The sequence below is a fragment of the Ranitomeya imitator genome, chromosome 1 (assembly GCF_032444005.1).
Source record: "Ranitomeya imitator isolate aRanImi1 chromosome 1, aRanImi1.pri, whole genome shotgun sequence".
NCBI lineage: Eukaryota > Metazoa > Chordata > Amphibia > Anura > Dendrobatidae > Ranitomeya > Ranitomeya imitator.
The window spans coordinates 394,313,206-394,330,547 of record NC_091282.1 but is presented as its reverse complement, the minus strand read 5'-3'; the positions used below and the strand labels follow the sequence as shown (position 1 = coordinate 394,330,547).

Here is a 17,342-nt window from a genome sequence, read left to right as displayed (position 1 = left end):
ATTCCCTAGCAACCAGGCAACACCCACATGTACTCAGGCTGACTAGCAGCTGTAAATCATGCAGCTGGGTCAACAAAACTAAATCTCCAAGCAGTCACAAATACTCGGAGACCACCTGAGCGTGCTCGGGAAAACCCGAGTAACGAGTATACTCGCTCATCACTAATTAGCGGCTTTGGGGGGTTTTTTTGAAGCAAGCTGCAAATCACTGAGGGGGCAGTGTTACACAGAGCAGAATGATTACGTTGCCTGATACAGCTAGTCCTCTAGTGATAATCTCTTGCTGATAAAACAATGATTTTATTTAAACTACAACAAGCAGCTCATTAATTGACGCATCACTAGAATCAGGCTCTCTAACCCTACATCATTCTGTTCTCAGATTCAGTAGCAAAAACAGAATATCCAAACGTAATCATAACGGAGTCTTAATAACATATAAAAAACTAATATTAATAGTCACCAGCAGACGACCATGTATTCTTATTTTGGAATTCTCACACATAAGTATTCTATATAGTACCTAGTTGACTTTTCTGCATCACACATTTGCTGAAAAAAAACAAATTCACATAAAATATCAATCTTTATTTCATAACATAAATTAATGGTTACACATAATACAATGATTATAAATTTTACAAGTTTAGTTATTTGAAAATGAAGTGTCCTGAGATGCAACAAGGTTCCTTTTTTCAGTATATACAATTCTGTAGAGCCAAATCTATTGCCATCTAATACATAGAAAACATATCAGATATTCTTTGGATAAAAAAAAGGCTCGAGAACATACCTGAATTAATTTATAATCATTTTTTTTAAATAAATAAAATGTCTATTTGACTTATTTGCCAGTGAAGTTCTGAAAGATGTCGCCCACTTCGAGCCATGTCCGAATGCAGGCAAGTCCTCTGTCTCGTATCTGCTTTCTCCCTTTGTCTGTAATTACCTCTCCATTTTGTTTGACAATGACAAGTTTTGGTATAGCTGTAATCTTGTACTTGTTTTTCAGCTCACTGTAAATAAGACAGAAGAGATTCCAAATGACTTGTATAAAACTATTCACAAGAGTTAAGGTCTTCTTCTTATATAACAGAAATTAATCTTTTTACAAAAGGGATATTAAAAAGTAAGTTACTAATGAATTGTATTTACAAAAAGTACAACTAAATGTTTCCAACCTTTTTGATAGGCACAGAATATATATAATTTTTCAGCGTGTTTGATAACTGCAACTGTTCTACCAGATCTAATAATCTACTTCAAAAATATTTTGAGAATTTTTTTTTTTTTTTCCCTATGTCTTTTTATTACGGCAAGCTGATGCACTTAGCCATCAGTTATTCATATGAGAAGGACCTATTCTACTGATAAATGTAGCACTCATGGAGGTCATTCAGTGATCTTCATAGTAGTGATATTTATAACTCCAGAACAGGGACCTAAGGCAGTCTCAGCATGCCACTGCACCGGTTCAATGAGGGACTATATACCGGTAGTTATTTTCCTCATGACCATCTAAATTATAATTACGGTATGCAAATCCCATCAAGAGAGCAAATGGTTAGATTTGAATTGGATATTTTCCTGGAATAAAAATACAATTTCAATATGTATAAATACAAAGGGAGCTTGTCACCTAAAGAAGAAATCATGAAATCATGCAACACTGGCTTACTGTAGCAGTAGCTACAGGGAGAAAATTAAATTATATTCTACCTGCAGACACTTACATACAGCGTCGGGCTGGAGCATTTTGGGCCCACCAGAGAAAATCATTCTTGAGGCCCACCATGTAGCTACATAAAAATAAATACAAGACTACCAATTGTGTGGTAAAACACGCTAACATCAGGGTGTAATATAAGGTAGTACACGTCTTAATTGTGTAGCAGGGGTTGGGGCAGAATCAGAGGGGTAGCCCCTACATAGAACATAATGTCGCTCCCTCATAGAATATAATGTAGTCTCCCTCATAAAATATAATGTAGCTCCCCTCATAAAATAATGTAGCCGCCTTCATAAAATATAATGCAGTCCCCACCATAGAATATAATGTAGCACCCTTTAAGAACATCCTAAATAGGCAGTGTAAGCGGTTTATACCTTGTGGGAATAAAAGGACTAGAAATAGGAAAAACCCAATGTGGCTAAACAAAGAAGTAAGACAGGCAATTAACAGTAAAAAGAAAGCATTTGCACTACTAAAGCAGGATGGCACCATTGAAGCTCTAAAAAACTATAGGGAGAAAAATACTTTATCTAAAAAACTAATTAAAGCTGCCAAAAAGGAAACAGAGAAGCACATTGCTAAGGAGAGTAAAACTAATCCCAAACTGTTCTTCAACTATATCAATAGTAAAAGAATAAAAACTGAAAATGTAGGCCCCTTAAAAAATAGTGAGGAAAGAATGGTTGTAGATGACGAGGAAAAAGCTAACATATTAAACACCTTCTTCTCCACGGTATTCACGGTGGAAAATGAAATGCTAGGTGAAATCCCAAGAAACAATGAAAACCCTATATTAAGGGTCACCAATCTAACCCAAGAAGAGGTGCGAAACCGGCTAAATAAGATTAAAATAGATAAATCTCCGGGTCCGGATGGCATACACCCACGAGTACTAAGAGAACTAAGTAATGTAATAGATAAACCATTATTTCTTATTTTTAGGGACTGTTCCGCAGGATTGGCGCATAGCAAATGTGGTGCCAATATTCAAAAAGGGCTCTAAAAGTGAACCTGGAAATTATAGGCCAGTAAGTCTAACCTCTATTGTTGGTAAAATATTTGAAGGGTTTCTGAGGGATGTTATTCTGGATTATCTCAATGAGAATAACTGTTTAACTCCATATCAGCATGGGTTTATGAGAAATCGCTCCTGTCAAAACAATCTAATCAGTTTTTATGAAGAGGTAAGCTATAGGCTGGACCACGGTGAGTCATTGGACGTGGTATATCTCGATTTTTCCAAAGCGTTTGATACCGTGCCGCACAAGAGGTTGGTACACAAAATGAGAATGCTTGGTCTGGGGGAAATTGTGTGTAAATGGCTTAGTAACTGGCTTAGTGATAGAAAGCAGAGGGTGGTTATAAATGGTATAGTCTCTAACTGGGTCGCTGTGACCAGTGGGGTACCGCAGGGGTCAGTATTGGGACCTGTTCTCTTCAACATATTCATTAATGATCTGGTAGAAGGTTTACACAGTAAAATATCGATATTTGCAGATGATACAAAACTATGTAAAGCAGTTAATACAAGAGAAGATAGTATTCTGCTACAGATGGATCTGGATAAGTTGGAAACTTGGGCTGAAAGGTGGCAGATGAGGTTTAACAATGATAAATGTAAGGTTATACACATGGGAAGAAGGAATCAATGTCACCATTACACACTGAATGGGAAACCACTGGGTAAATCTGACAGGGAGAAGGACTTGGGGATCCTAGTTAATGATAAACTTACCTGGAGCAGCCAGTGCCAGGCAGCAGCTGCCAAGGCAAACAGGATCATGGGGTGCATTAAAAGAGGTCTGGATACACATGATGAGAGCATTATACTGCCTCTGTACAAATCCCTAGTTAGACCGCACATGGAGTACGGTGTCCAGTTTTGGGCACCGGTGCTCAGGAAGGATATAATGGAACTAGAGAGAGTACAAAGGAGGGCAACAAAATGAATAAAGGGGATGGGAGAACTACAATACCCAGATAGATTAGCGAAATTAGGATTATTTAGTCTAGAAAAAAGACGACTGAGGGGCGATCTAATAACCATGTATAAGTATATAAGGGGACAATACAAATATCTCGCTGAGGATCTGTTTATACCAAGGAAGGTGACGGGCACAAGGGGGCATTCTTTGCGTCTGGAGGAGAGAAGGTTTTTCCACCAGCATAGAAAAGGATTCTTTACTGTTAGGGCAGTGAGAATCTGGAATTGCTTGCCTGAGAAGGTGGTGATGGCGAACTCAGTCGAGGGGTTCAAGAGAGGCCTGGATGTCTTCCTGGAGCAGAACAATATTGTATCATACAATTAGGTTCTGTAGAAGGACGTAGATCTGGGGATTTATTATGATGGAATATAGGCTGAACTGGATGGACAAATGTCTTTTTTCGGCCTTACTAACTATGTTACTATGTTACTATGTTACTATGTTACCCTCATAGGGTATAATGCAGCCCCCCTCATATAGTATAATGCAGCCCACCACAGAATATAATGCAGCCTCCCCATAGAGTATACTGTAGCCCCCTCATAGGGCATAATGCTGCCCCCCTCATATAGTAATATGTAGCCCCCAGAATATAATGTAGTCCCCTGAGAATAATGCAGCCCCACCGCAGAATATAATGCAGCCCCCCCATAGAGTATACTGTAGCCCCCTCATATAGTATGCTGTAGTCCCCAAGATTATAATGTAGTCCACTGAGAGTAATCCTCTGGTTCTCCAGTGGGCCAGTCCGAGCCTGCTCACATACAGTCATCAGGATGGTGAAGGGAGCTGTTTGTTACTGCTCATGAGTGATTGGCCTCTCCGTATACAAAATGTGAAGAGAGAGACCTGTCAATTGAGGGGAATCACACATGGAAAGTTGCTGAGGACCAGCACTGTCATGGGGTTACTGCAGCAGAGAGGAGCCAGAAAACCGCAGCGACTGATTGCTCCTACTCCAGCGCTGAAAAGAAGCATTTCACCTTCTTTTTAAATGTTGTTAATATCTTTTGGCAGAACAGTGGTAAATCAACCATGTTGGGAGCTCTAGGAGTCTGAGCTCTCAGCTAAGTTTGGTTAGACACTCCCATCTGCTTTATAATCTAGGTCCTGATTGAAACCCATGTCAGAGATAGCTTATGCTGCATAGCTTGGAAGAGAGGTGTTTAAGTGAGATGAAGTTTGGATGAGTTATCTGTGACTGTTGCGTGGGTTTGTAAGTGTGATAATTCCCTTCCCTCTTCTTACTTTGTTTTTTCTCTGTCCTCAACTCCCAGGTGCATTCCTCTGTTATATGTCAGTGAATATTTGTATGCCAGCTATTTTCATTTACCCTTGTTTATGTTGCCTTGTTTGTTGAGTTGGTGTAATACGATGTATGGCAGCAGCCCTTTTTCCTGTGTGGGGAAGAGAACAGATGGAGCGCGGATTCAGGATATAAAGCAAAGGTGGCAGCCCCGGCATCTTCACCTTCAAAAGTATGCTGGGGAATAGCGTGAGCTAGGGCACCCCCCTATGGTCTCAGGTCACCCAACAGCTGAGTCGTGACATGCACCTTGGACACCTAGCGGTTCTGAGATTGTTTTTTCGTGACATCTTGGGCTTCATGTTAGTGGTAAATTTAGGTCAATAAATTCTGCGTTTATTTGTGATAAAAACGGAAATTTGGCAAAAATTTTGAAAATTTCTCAATTTTCACATTTTGAATTTTTATTCTGTTAAACCAGAGAGTTATGTGACACAATATAGTTAATAAATAACATTTCCCACACGTCTACTTTACATCAGCACAATTTTGGAAACAAAATTTTTTTTTGCTAGGAAGTTATAAGGGTTAAAATTTGACCAGAAATTTCTCATTTTTACAACGAAATTTACAAAACCATTTTTTTTAGGGACCACCTCACATTTGAAGTCAGTTTGAGGGGTCTATATGGCTGAAAATGCCGAAAAGTGACACCATTCTAAAAACTGCACCCCTCAAGGTGCACAAAACCAGATTCAAGAAGTTTATTAACCCTTGGGGTGCTTCACAGCAGCAGAAGCAACATGGAAGGAAAAAATGAACATTTAACTTTTTAGTCACAAAAATGATCTTTCAGCAACAATTTCTTTATTTTCCCAATGGTAAAAGGAGAAACTGAACCACGATAGTTGTTGTCCAATTTGTCCTGAGTACGCTGATACCTCATATGTGGGGGTAAACCACTGTTTGGGCCCACGGCAGGGCTTGGAAGGGAAGGAGCGCCATTTGACTTTTTGAATGAAAAATTGGCTGCACTCTTTAGCGGACACCATGTCACATTTGGAGAGCCCCCGTGTGCCTAAAAATTGGAGCTCCCCCACAAGTGACCCCATTTTGGAAACTAGACGCCCCAAGGAACTTATCTAGATGCATAGTGAGCACTTTAAACCCCCAGGTGCTTCACAAATTGATCCGTAAAAATGAAAAAATACTTTTTTTTCACAAAAAAATTCTTTTAGCCTCAATTTTTTCATTTTCACATGGGCAACAGGATAAAATGGATCCTAAAATTTGTTGGCCAATTTCTCCTGAGTACACCGATATCTCACATGTGGGGGTAATGCACTGTTTGGGCACATGGTAAGGCTCGGAAGGGAAGGAGCGCCATTTGACTTTTTGAATGAAAAATTATCTCCATCGTTAGCGGACACCATGTCGCGTTTGGAGAGACCCTGTGTGCCTAAACATTGGAGCTCCCCTACAAGTGACCCCATTTTGGAAACTAGACCCCACAAGGAGCTTATCGAGATGCATAGTGAGCACTTTGAACCCCCAGGTGCTTCACAAATTGATCCGTAAAAATGAAAAAATACTTTTTTTTCACAAAAAAATTCTTTTAGCCTCAATTTTTTCATTTTCACATGGGCAACAGGATAAAATGAATCCTAAAATTTGTTGGCCAATTTCTCCTGAGTACACCGATACCTCACATGTGGGGGTAAACCACTGTTTGGGCACATGGTAAGGCTCGGAAGGGAAGGAGCGCCATTTGACTTTTTGAATGAAAAATTATCTCCATCGTTAGCGGACACCATGTCGCGTTTGGAGAGACCCTGTGTGCCTAAACATTGGAGCTCCCCTACAAGTGACCCCATTTTGGAAACTAGACCCCCCCAAGGAGCTTATCTAGATGCATAGTGAGCACTTTGAACCCCAAGGTGCTTCACAAATTGATCCGTAAAAATGAAAAAGTACTTTTTTTCCACAAAAAAATTATTTTGGCTTCAATTTTTTTAATTTTTACATGGGCAGCAAGATAAAATGGATCCTAAAATTTGTTGGGCAATTTCTCTTGAGTATAGCGATACCTCACATGTGGGGGTGAACGACTGTTTGGGCGCACGGCATGGCTCGGAAGGGAAGCAGCGCCATTTGACTTTTTGAGTGAAAAATTAGCTCCAATTGTTAGCGGACACCATGCCACGCTTAGAGAGCCACTGTGGGCCTAAACATTGGAGCTCCCCCACAAGTGACCCCATTTTGGAAACTAGACCCCCTAAGGAACTTAGCTAGATGCATAGTGAGCATTTTGAGCCCCCCGGTGCTTCACAAATTGATCCGTAATTATGAAAAAGTACTTTTTCTCCACAAAAAATTTATTTTAGCTTCAATTTTTTTAATTTCTACATGGGCAGCAAGATAAAATGGATCCTAAAATTTGTTGGGCAATTTCTCCTGAGTATAGCGATACCTCACATGTGGGGGTGAACCACTGTTTGGGCACATGGTAAGGCTCGGAAGGGAAGGAGCGCCATTTGACTTTTTGAATGAAAAATTATCTCCATCGTTAGAGGACAGCATGTCACGTTTGGAGAGACCCTGTGTGCCTAAACATTGGAGCTCCCCTACAAGTGACCCCATTTTGGAAACTAGACCCCCCAAGGAGCTTATCTAGATGCATAGTGAGCACTTTGAACCCCCATGTGCTTCACAAATTGATCCGTAAAAATGAAAAAGTACTTTTTTTCCACAAAAAAATTATTTTGGCTTCAATTTTTTTAATTTTTACATGGGCAGCAAGATAAAATGGATCCTAAAATTTGTTGGGCAATTTCTCCTGAGTATAGCGCTACCTCACATGTGGGGGTGAACCACTGTTTGGGCGCACGGCATGGCTCGGAAGGGAAGCAGCGCCATTTGACTTTTTGAGTGAAAAATTAGCTCCAAATGTTAGCGGACACCATGCCACGCTTAGAGAGCTCCTGTGGGCCTAAACATTGGAGCTCCCCCACAAGTGACCCCATTTTGGAAACTAGACCCCCTAAGGAACTTATCTAGATGCATAGTGAGCATTTTGAACCCCCCGGTGCTTCACGAATTGATCCGTAATTATGGAAAAGTACTTTTTTTCCACAAAAAATTTATTTTGGCTTCAATTTTTTTAATTTTTACATGGGCAGCAAGATAAAATGGATCCTAAAATTTGTTGGGCAATTTCTCCTGAGTATAGCGATGCCTCACATGTGGGGGTGAACCACTGTTTGGGCGCACGGCATGGCTCGGAAGGGAAGCAGCGCCATTTGACTTTTTGAGTGAAAAATTAGCTCCAATTGTTAGCGGACACCATGCCACGCTTAGAGAGCCCCTGTGGGCCTAAACATTGGAGCTCCCCCACAAGTGACCCCATTTTGGAAACTAGACCCCCTAAGGAACTTATCTAGATGCATAGTGAGCACTTTGAACCCCCCCGGTGCTTCACAAATTGATCCGTAATTATGAAAAAGTACTTTTTTTCCACAAAAAATTTATTTTAGCCTCAATTTTTTTAATTTGTACAAGGGTAACAGGATAAAATAGATCCTAAAATTTGTTGGGCAATTTCTCCTGAGTACACCGATACCTCACATGTGGGGGGTGAACCACTGTTTGGGCTCACGGCAAGGCTCGGAAGGGAAGGAGCGCCATTTGACTTTTTGAATGGAAAATTAGCTCCAATCATTAGCGGACACGTTGCGTAATGAAAGTATGTAGTATATGTCAGGTTGGTATGTGGTTTAGTGTACGTCAGGATGGTGTGTGTTGTGTAGTATACACCACACACACACACACCAACCTGACATACACTATACCACACCACACACCAACCTGACACTACGTCAGGTTGGTGTGTGTGGTGTGGTGTAGTGTACATCAGGTTGGTGTATTTGGTGTAGTATACACCACACGCACCAACCTGACGTACACTATACCACACACCAACCTGACGTACACAGCGCCACGCAGACCAACCTGACACGCTACGTCAGGTTGGTGTGTGTGGTGTACTGTACATCAGGTTTGTGTGTGGTATAGTGTACGTGAGGTTGGTGTGGTGTAGTGTACGTCAGGTTGGTGTTTGTGGTGTAGTATACACACACACACCAACCTGATGTACACAACGCCACACACACCAACCTGACACACTATGTCAGGTTGGTGTGTGTGGTGTAGTGTACGTCAGGTTGGTGTGTGGTATAGTGTACGTTAGGTTGGTGTAGTGTACGTCAGGTTGGTGTGTGTGTAGTACACACACACACCAACCTGACATACACTATACACACCAACCTGACGTACACAACGCCACACACACCAACCTGACACGCTACGTCAGGTTGGTGTGTTTGTGGTGTAGTGTACGTCAGGTTGTTGTGTGGTGTAGTGTACGTCATGTGTGGTGTAGTATACACCCCACACACCATCCTGACGTACACAACGCCACACACACCAACCTGACACGCGCAGGGCCTGTGATGACGTCGCGGTCACATGACCGTGACGTCATGGCAGGTCCTTCTCCCATACCATCTTTGCCACTGGAGCCTGCAACGGAAGATGGCGGCCGGCGCGAGCGACTACGAAGGGTGAGTATAGCAGTTTTTTTCTTTATTAATTATTTTTAACAATACATTTTTTACTATTGATGCCGCATAGGCAGCGTCAATAGTAAAAAGTTGGGGACACACAGGGTTAATAGCGGCGGTAACGGAGTGCGTTACCCACGGCATAACGCGGTCCGTTACCGCGGCATTAACCCTGTGTTAGCGGTGACCGGAGGGGAGTATGCGGGCGACAAGCACTGACTGCGGGGAGTAAGGAGCAGCCATTTTCTTCTGGACTGTGCCCGTCACTGATTGGTCACGGCAGCCATGACAGGCAGCTGGCGAGACCAATCAGCGAATGAATAACCGTGACAGACAGACAGACAGACAGACGAAAGTGACCCTTAGACAATTATATAGTAGATATGTTGTTTACTACTCTCTACCGATCTCTTGTTGCCTCTGACTCCATATTGTGTATTTACCATTTTCCCTGTGTCCCTTTGTCAGGCTTTGATTCCCACTTTCCCTCTTTTGCCTACCTTCATGTATCCTCCATATCTTCCTCAATGTCTGTTCTTTATTGTTTATCTAATATAATTTGGATGTGACATTTCAATAGTTTATCTTTTTGTATTATTCTATGTTAGATGTGTATATAATCCATTTTTTCCTCTGTTCGCAACATTTATTTAACTAGTATAACCTGATGACATGACAATTTGTCATGGGAAGAGAGGAATAGGTTAAACATTTTCTGCAATTTATCGGATGTTGTGCTCAAGCCAGCGGACAAGGGTGGTCCTGTGGCCCACAACTATGTTTGAGAGGGAGGCTTATCGGCAATTGAATAACGCAACGTGTTATAAGAGGCTGACATATAATCCTCTCTCTGCATACTGTGCCCAATTGGATTCTATTATTAAACGGGCTGTGCAGGATGACATTATCACCAAGGACCTGGCTTCTGCACTAGTGGTACCTGAGCCCACCATTGCAACTCTATACCTCCTTCCCAAGATCCACAAGAGCATCACGTCAACACCTGGAAGGACAATAATCTCAGGTCGGGGTAACTTCCTGGAGCATGTTAACAAATGGATCGACTTCCACCTCGAAACCCTTGGTTGTCAATCTTCCTTCCTTCCTCAAAGATACTGAGGAACTGTTGTGCAAGGTCGATGGATTGTGTCTAGGGGGTGATACTTTACTGGTTTCAGCGGACATTGAGTCCCTCTATACTGACATTAAACATCATGATGGCATCTCTGCTGTGAGATATTTTCTTGGTACATCAACATTATCTTGTGGTATGAGGGAGCTTCTGCTGGAGCTACTGGAGTTCACCCTCACTCACAATTTTTTTGTTTTCAAGGGGTCCTTTTACCTGCAGCTCCAGGGGACGGCAATGGGAGCGGCCTTTGTGCCCTCCTATGCTTTTTTTTTCCTGGGGCTGTGGGAGAGGGACCTCTTCCTGTCAGACGAACAAGCATCAATAGACCAAGTCCCACTCTGGATGCGGTACATTGACGATATCTTCTTCATCAGGCAGGGCACATCCACCAACCTTGCGCAATTCGTTTCTACCTTGAACAGCAACAACCTCAACATCCATCCCACATCTATATGGAGTGAGAATAAAATAGATTTTCTAGATGTGACTATCTCAAAAGATTCCTTAGGTATTGTACAGATGGATATACGAGGGGCGATCCAAAAGTAATGATAATCAATACTAAACACAATGAATATAGTCAAAAAATAAATTTATTTTTCTACATAGTCTCCTAACAAGTCTATACATTTAGTCCATCTCTTTTCTAAACTTAGAATTCCCTTCGAAAAAAATTCTTGATCTTGACCCTCAAAAAAATCCCCAACAGCGGTTATCACGTCGCTATTGTCGTTAAATTTCTTGCCCCGGAGGTGTTCCTTGAGCCGAGGAAAGAGAAAGAAGTCACTGGGGGCTAGATCTGGTGAATAGGGGGGGTGTTCAACCAGTTCAAAGCAGCGCGTTATCTTGGAGAAACAACACTCCAGCCCGCAGTTTGCCGCGCCTTTTCTCCTTGATAGCCTCCCGCAATCTTCTTATTTGTTCTGCGTAGTAGGAGCCCGTAATAGTGGCTCCCTTCTCCAAATAGTCCACCATAATAATTCCTTCAGCGTCCCAAAAAACGGACGCCATAACCTTCCCTGCTGAGCTTGACACTTTGAATTTCTTCGGCGTCGGTTCGTCGGCTCGTTTCCATGTCATCGATTGTTGTTTAGTTTCGGGATCAAAGTGGTGGATCCAGGTCTCGCTCATGGTCAAAAAACGTGACAAAAAAATTTTCCTTGCCTGCTTGGAACTTTCGAGATTTGCTATTGAAATGTCAACTCGTTTCTTCTTTTGTTCGTCGGTTAACATTTTTGGCACCCTACGCGCGGAGACCTTTCTCATATGCAATTCTTTTGCAAGGATTCTTTGAATACTGCCATATGAGATCCCTGTGACCCCAGCTACATGCCTGATAGTCACTCTTCGATCTGCCAATACAACTTCTTCAACTTTTTTCACATTTTCTTCATTGAGGGACGTGGATGGGCGTCCTTCACGATGTTCATTTTCCGTCGATGTTCTTCTCAGCTTAAATTCCTTGGCCCAGCGTGCAACTGTGGAATATGGAGGAGAAGAGTCCCCCAATGTTTCCACCAAGTCGCTGTGTATGTCTTTGGTAGTCATTTTTTTCAAGCAGAGGTATTTGATGACAGCTCTTAGATCGTTTTTTTCCATTTTGATGTTCACTCCTCGGCAGTTCATATTCAAATGAATGTAGCTCCCGGGAATCGTGGTCTATTTAAGTAATTTTTTTTTCCTGGACTAGTGGGTACCTAAGAGAGAAGAAAACATTTTATTTTAATTTCTGTGTGCAATAGAAATAACCGATTATCATTACTTTTGGATCGCCCCTCGTATATAGGAAAATGACAGCTACTAACACACTACTCCATGCCTCATCTAGTCACCCTAATCAGAAGATTAGGTCAATTCCAGTAGGGCAATTTCTCCATCTACGCCGCATATGCTCCACTTGAAGAGAGGGCGGATGAATTCAGGGTGCGTTTTCTGGCACGTGGTTACAGTGGTAGGGTAATCAAAAGAGCATACAATAAGGCCAAACATGCCTCTCATCAGGATTTACTTTATAGGACTAGACCTGAGTCGAGACTATTTGGCAATGTAAAGTGAGATTTATCACATCATAAGACTCTCAATCTGGTAGAGTAAGGGGGCACTAGAAAAAGCATGGCCTATCCTTAGGGTAGACCCCATTATTAGTAAATTCGTCCCAGATAGACGTGTATAACTTTCAGATGTGCTAAGAATTTAAAAGCTCACCTCTCCCGTAGTCATTATACTGGACCCCATTTGACCACATTTTTGGATAATTATTCTGCCAGGGGTGGTTGTGTTCCGTGTAGTAGATGCATTGCCTGTCACAACATTGACTGTTGTGTTTCCTTCTCTGACTCTAGTGGTAAAAAAAACCTTTGAGATTAAAAACATATCACATGCACTACGAGATATGTTATACACCAGGGGTGTCAAACTGCATTCCTCGAGGGCTGCAAACAGGTCATGTTTTCAGGATTTCCTTGTACTGCACAGGTGATAATTTAATCACCTACACAAATAATGAGTTGGTGATTAAATTATCACCTGTGCAGTACAAAGAAATCCTGAAAACATGACCTGTTTGCAGCCCTCGAGGAATGCAGTTTGACATCCCTGTTATACACCATGCCACATGTCCATGTGGACTAATATATATTGGCTTAACGACATGCCAACTAAAGGTCCATGTTAGGGAACACGTGTTGGGCATCCAGGCGGCCTCTACTCACACAGACATTTCCACCCTAAAAACGATCCCGCGCCACTTCAAGTTATTCCACACATGTGATGGTTTCCTGTTGGGGGTACGTTGCATTGATGCCCTCCATATTGATATTGGGGGGGCCAATTGGCCAAATGTTTAGGTAGGTTGGAGTCACACTGTATCTGGACTTTACGGACAGTCCAGCCTCATGGCTTGAACGAGAAACTTTACTTTGTCCCATTTTTGTGATTGCCCGATTGCTGTGCACCACGTTGTGCCACAATTGCCGCATATATTTGTTTTAATTTGGTTTAACAATATTTCCTTTTTTGCATTTTTATGCCGTACTACTGTTTTTGGATGCCTGATGATGTTTGGTGTATGAAAAAGTAAGAAGATGCTGTCAGTCTGTGAATTACATCATGAGGACATAACATATCCTGCCTATGGATCTCTGTTTTGCACTATATCTGTAATTATGCTCTATATATTTGTGAACTCAATATTGTTATTTGTATGCAAGAGTGATTTATATATTCCATTATGCTATGATAACAGCTAATAATAATAATTATGCAGTGTCTGTTAATATTCTTATCCTCCTGCTATAATGATTGTCAATATAGGTCTGGTGCTGTACAAGTATATAGGGGCAATCAATGAGTCCGCAGTATATAGGGCTTATATGCTGTGTTACCTTCATTTCGGTCCAACAAGTGCATGCACCTCAGATATTTATCCACATTTGTATGTTCTATGCTTAGTTGCAGATAGGGCTGGACACAAAATTGTATTTTGTTTGCCCTTAGTTTCGCCCACAACAAACATGTCTGTGCCGCTTCATTATCTTTCATCACATGCGCCGCCTCACCTTTTTTTCACATTGTCATTTCTGCTCCCGCTGTGCACCTGGCACATGATCACTTGGGGCCCCACGCTCTTCTGTGCTGGTTGACTGGGCGGTGAGTGCTAGAACTGGTGTATTTGTTTCTATGGTGACACTGCCCATTTCCTGTTGTGGCCACTATATATTTCCCCGGCCATGGAACTTAGACATGTCCCCTGAAGAAGGAATTTCCCGATATGCGCGTCGGGGTGGGCTGCAGCTTGGAATCTTGGATCTGTGGTATGTTCACCTTCAATCTTCTACCATTAATTGAATAAGCAATACCAAGTCCATGCCTGTCCACAGTATCTGCAGAGATCAGGGCTGAGAGAAGGGCTCTTTATCATTACATGTCTCACACAGGAGAAAGCCAGTTTTAAACTTCCCTGGAGTTGTGTTCTTTTTGCCTTTGTGTAGCAAGGCGCGGTGCGGTAGCTACAGGTGAGGCACTGGTCTTCTCCTGTGACACCCCAGCAAGCTACACGTAAGAGTGGGTCCTGGCTAGGTGCTGGTGTTGGTGCTTTGGGCCTTGCGCTGGTGGTGTTGACTGGCCAGCACCATTGGTTTCAAAGTTCAATAAAGGAGACTCCTGTCCTAAAACACAGTTTTTACTGAACGATAACAGGGTAAACGTTATGTAGAAATAATAGCAGGTACAAAGTCTTATGGACGTTTCCTTCTCAGTGAAAAGCATTTTCAGACACATCGTTTCCTTCCACTGTAGTCTACTCCAGGGCCGGTGAAGCACACTGTTTCGCCCTACTTCATCACAGCCTATCTTGTCTCCACAGTCCTGATCAGCAGGTCTCTTTATCTGCTCAGCAGTTCTGCGTCCTATTTTTTCCACTATTGGTACCCTGGATCTACCGCCTGAGACCACCCACTGAAAACCTTTTAAAGTCCTCCTGTGCTGTATGTTAATCCTGAAGGTCTGGTCCTAGAGGCATCCATAACAAAGTAGGGCAGGGTATAGTGTGCAGGTGCGAGCCAGTGATTTCTCTGCACAGGCGTGGGATTTTGCCTAGCTATGTGGATGATGCAGGAGGCATCATCCATGTCAATCAAAGTAGGAAGGCAGCAAGCAACAGAATGAACACCTCTCGGACCGGACCACCAGAATTAACATACAGCATGGGAAAACTTTAAAAGGTTATTTGGGGGCCAGTTTAACATGCTCAAACTAGTGAAAGCTTCTCTTTAAAGGGTCTTTTCTTGACATCAGAAAATTGCCTATAAGCTAATCCTAGGTTCCTGCAGGCAATTACATGATAATTAAATGATGTTTGTAGCTAAACTTTGTTAGTCAGGTGACACCAGGTGACGCCAGCTCTGACGTCTTCGAAATACATGTAGACGAGCATGATTTGGGCTCAGGATGCCTCTGTTGTGCACTGTGAGCTTGGTGAGGTTGCTTCAAAGGCATCAATCAGAGGGAATGGATATTTTGTATGTCATGACTCAGTGACTTGGCTATCATACCGTACTGCCATCATCGGGGTAATGTTTTTTTTCACTCACAGAGGAAAGTTTTTACTTTATAACTCTCTACACTCGTCATAATCACGTAACTACCTTCAGGAGCCTGGTTTAGCTTAAAAGGTCATTTTATGATGTCAGGTTGAGAATACATAGTGACATTTGGCCATGTTTAAATTATAGTAAATTTGGGTGATTACATCAATCATGGCCTCAGAGTTTCCCAGTGTTTCCTATGTAAAATCACTTATACAAACCTTTTGCGCCATGTAAGATAATGTAAAGAAGAGCCTATGAGACTCCTACATTAGTACTCATTTATTGGCGTGTAAAAGGACCTATGTGAAGAGATATTCCTTTTACTTTTCTCCTGCCACCCCCAGAAACAGCATAGACAGTATATGTGTGCATATTGATTGGTTATGTGTTTGCCTATACACGGGCATACTCAGAGTCTGGACTTGCTCCCTGTATTTAATGTGTGTATCTGTGCATATAGTTATATACATGGGTCGGCAAATTGACCACATATGTGTGGTCATATGAGGATGTTCTTCAAATAGATATATAGTTAACAGGCCTATGGTTTATACTGAAATATATTTTTCTTTTTGTCTCTGGGGTTTAAAATTGTATTTATTACATACAATAGATTATTTTTTAATGCAAACGTCAGACACTGGAACCAAAAACAACAATGCTAGTGATCCATTGAATGAAAGATACAATCCCATGAGCTAGTAAATAAAGCCACCTCCACATAGGACCCCAGAAATACTTACTGTTTGTATGGATTGTGCCAAGGTAATGCCAACCAGTCCCCATGCATTTGATGCATGTATTCCACCATGTCTTCTGCACTTTTATCCGAAGAGATAAAAACAATTTCAAACTGCGCTGGTTGGTTCGCTTCTTCCACCAGCTCGGTGTAAAAGTCACACAATATCGGGGTAAAGTCCCTGCAGGGAGAACACCAACCGGCAGAGAAATATAAACCCACTATTTTATTTTGCAAAGCCTCCTCAGGGTCCACCTTCTCCCCATCCTTGTTCACCAGGATATGTCCAGTGAATATATCCATTCGAAATATATGTATAGGATAACAACAATGGAGTTGGTTATTGGGAGTAGTGATTCCTACCGCTCTGCACAAGGGCTGACACTGATATATAAGTGCTCCTTTCTTCTAATTCCTTTTAATCCCATTCCGATGTTGCCCTGTGCTGCACATTGTCTGCTGCCATCTGTTCTTCAGCTGCCACAAAGCTGTATTAGGAAAGTGTCAGACAGCAGTTATTAGTTTTCTACTTTATGGTGTTATTACTTTGCTTATTTCAGCCAATAAAACCTTTAAAAACAACGAAACTAAACTGACCTCCAGAAGAGGACAATTAACCCTATACACAACGTAGTCAGTTCTCCGAGTAATGAGCCAGGAGGTCTAATTACCGTAAATCTCATTCTAAGATATTTATTATATTTATTGTCTGTACCTTCATGCTTACAGTGATATATCGCCTTGCTTATTTTTCATTTGCACCATTTAACATTGGAAGGTTATTGAGAGATTACATAACGCC

The 17,342-nt window shown here is 41.8% G+C and overlaps 1 protein-coding gene across 1 annotated transcript; it reads right to left on the bottom strand.

The window, feature by feature from the left end:
• Positions 1-374: 374 nt before the first annotated feature.
• Positions 375-16,955, bottom strand: NXNL2 (nucleoredoxin like 2). Its single transcript, XM_069745467.1, has 2 exons — positions 16,545-16,955; positions 375-1,016 (listed from the first exon to the last, which is right to left on the bottom strand). Exons 1-2 carry the CDS (start codon positions 16,841-16,843, stop codon positions 845-847), a joined length of 471 nt encoding a protein of 156 aa, XP_069601568.1. The 5' UTR covers positions 16,844-16,955; the 3' UTR covers positions 375-844.
• Positions 16,956-17,342: the final 387 nt, after the last annotated feature.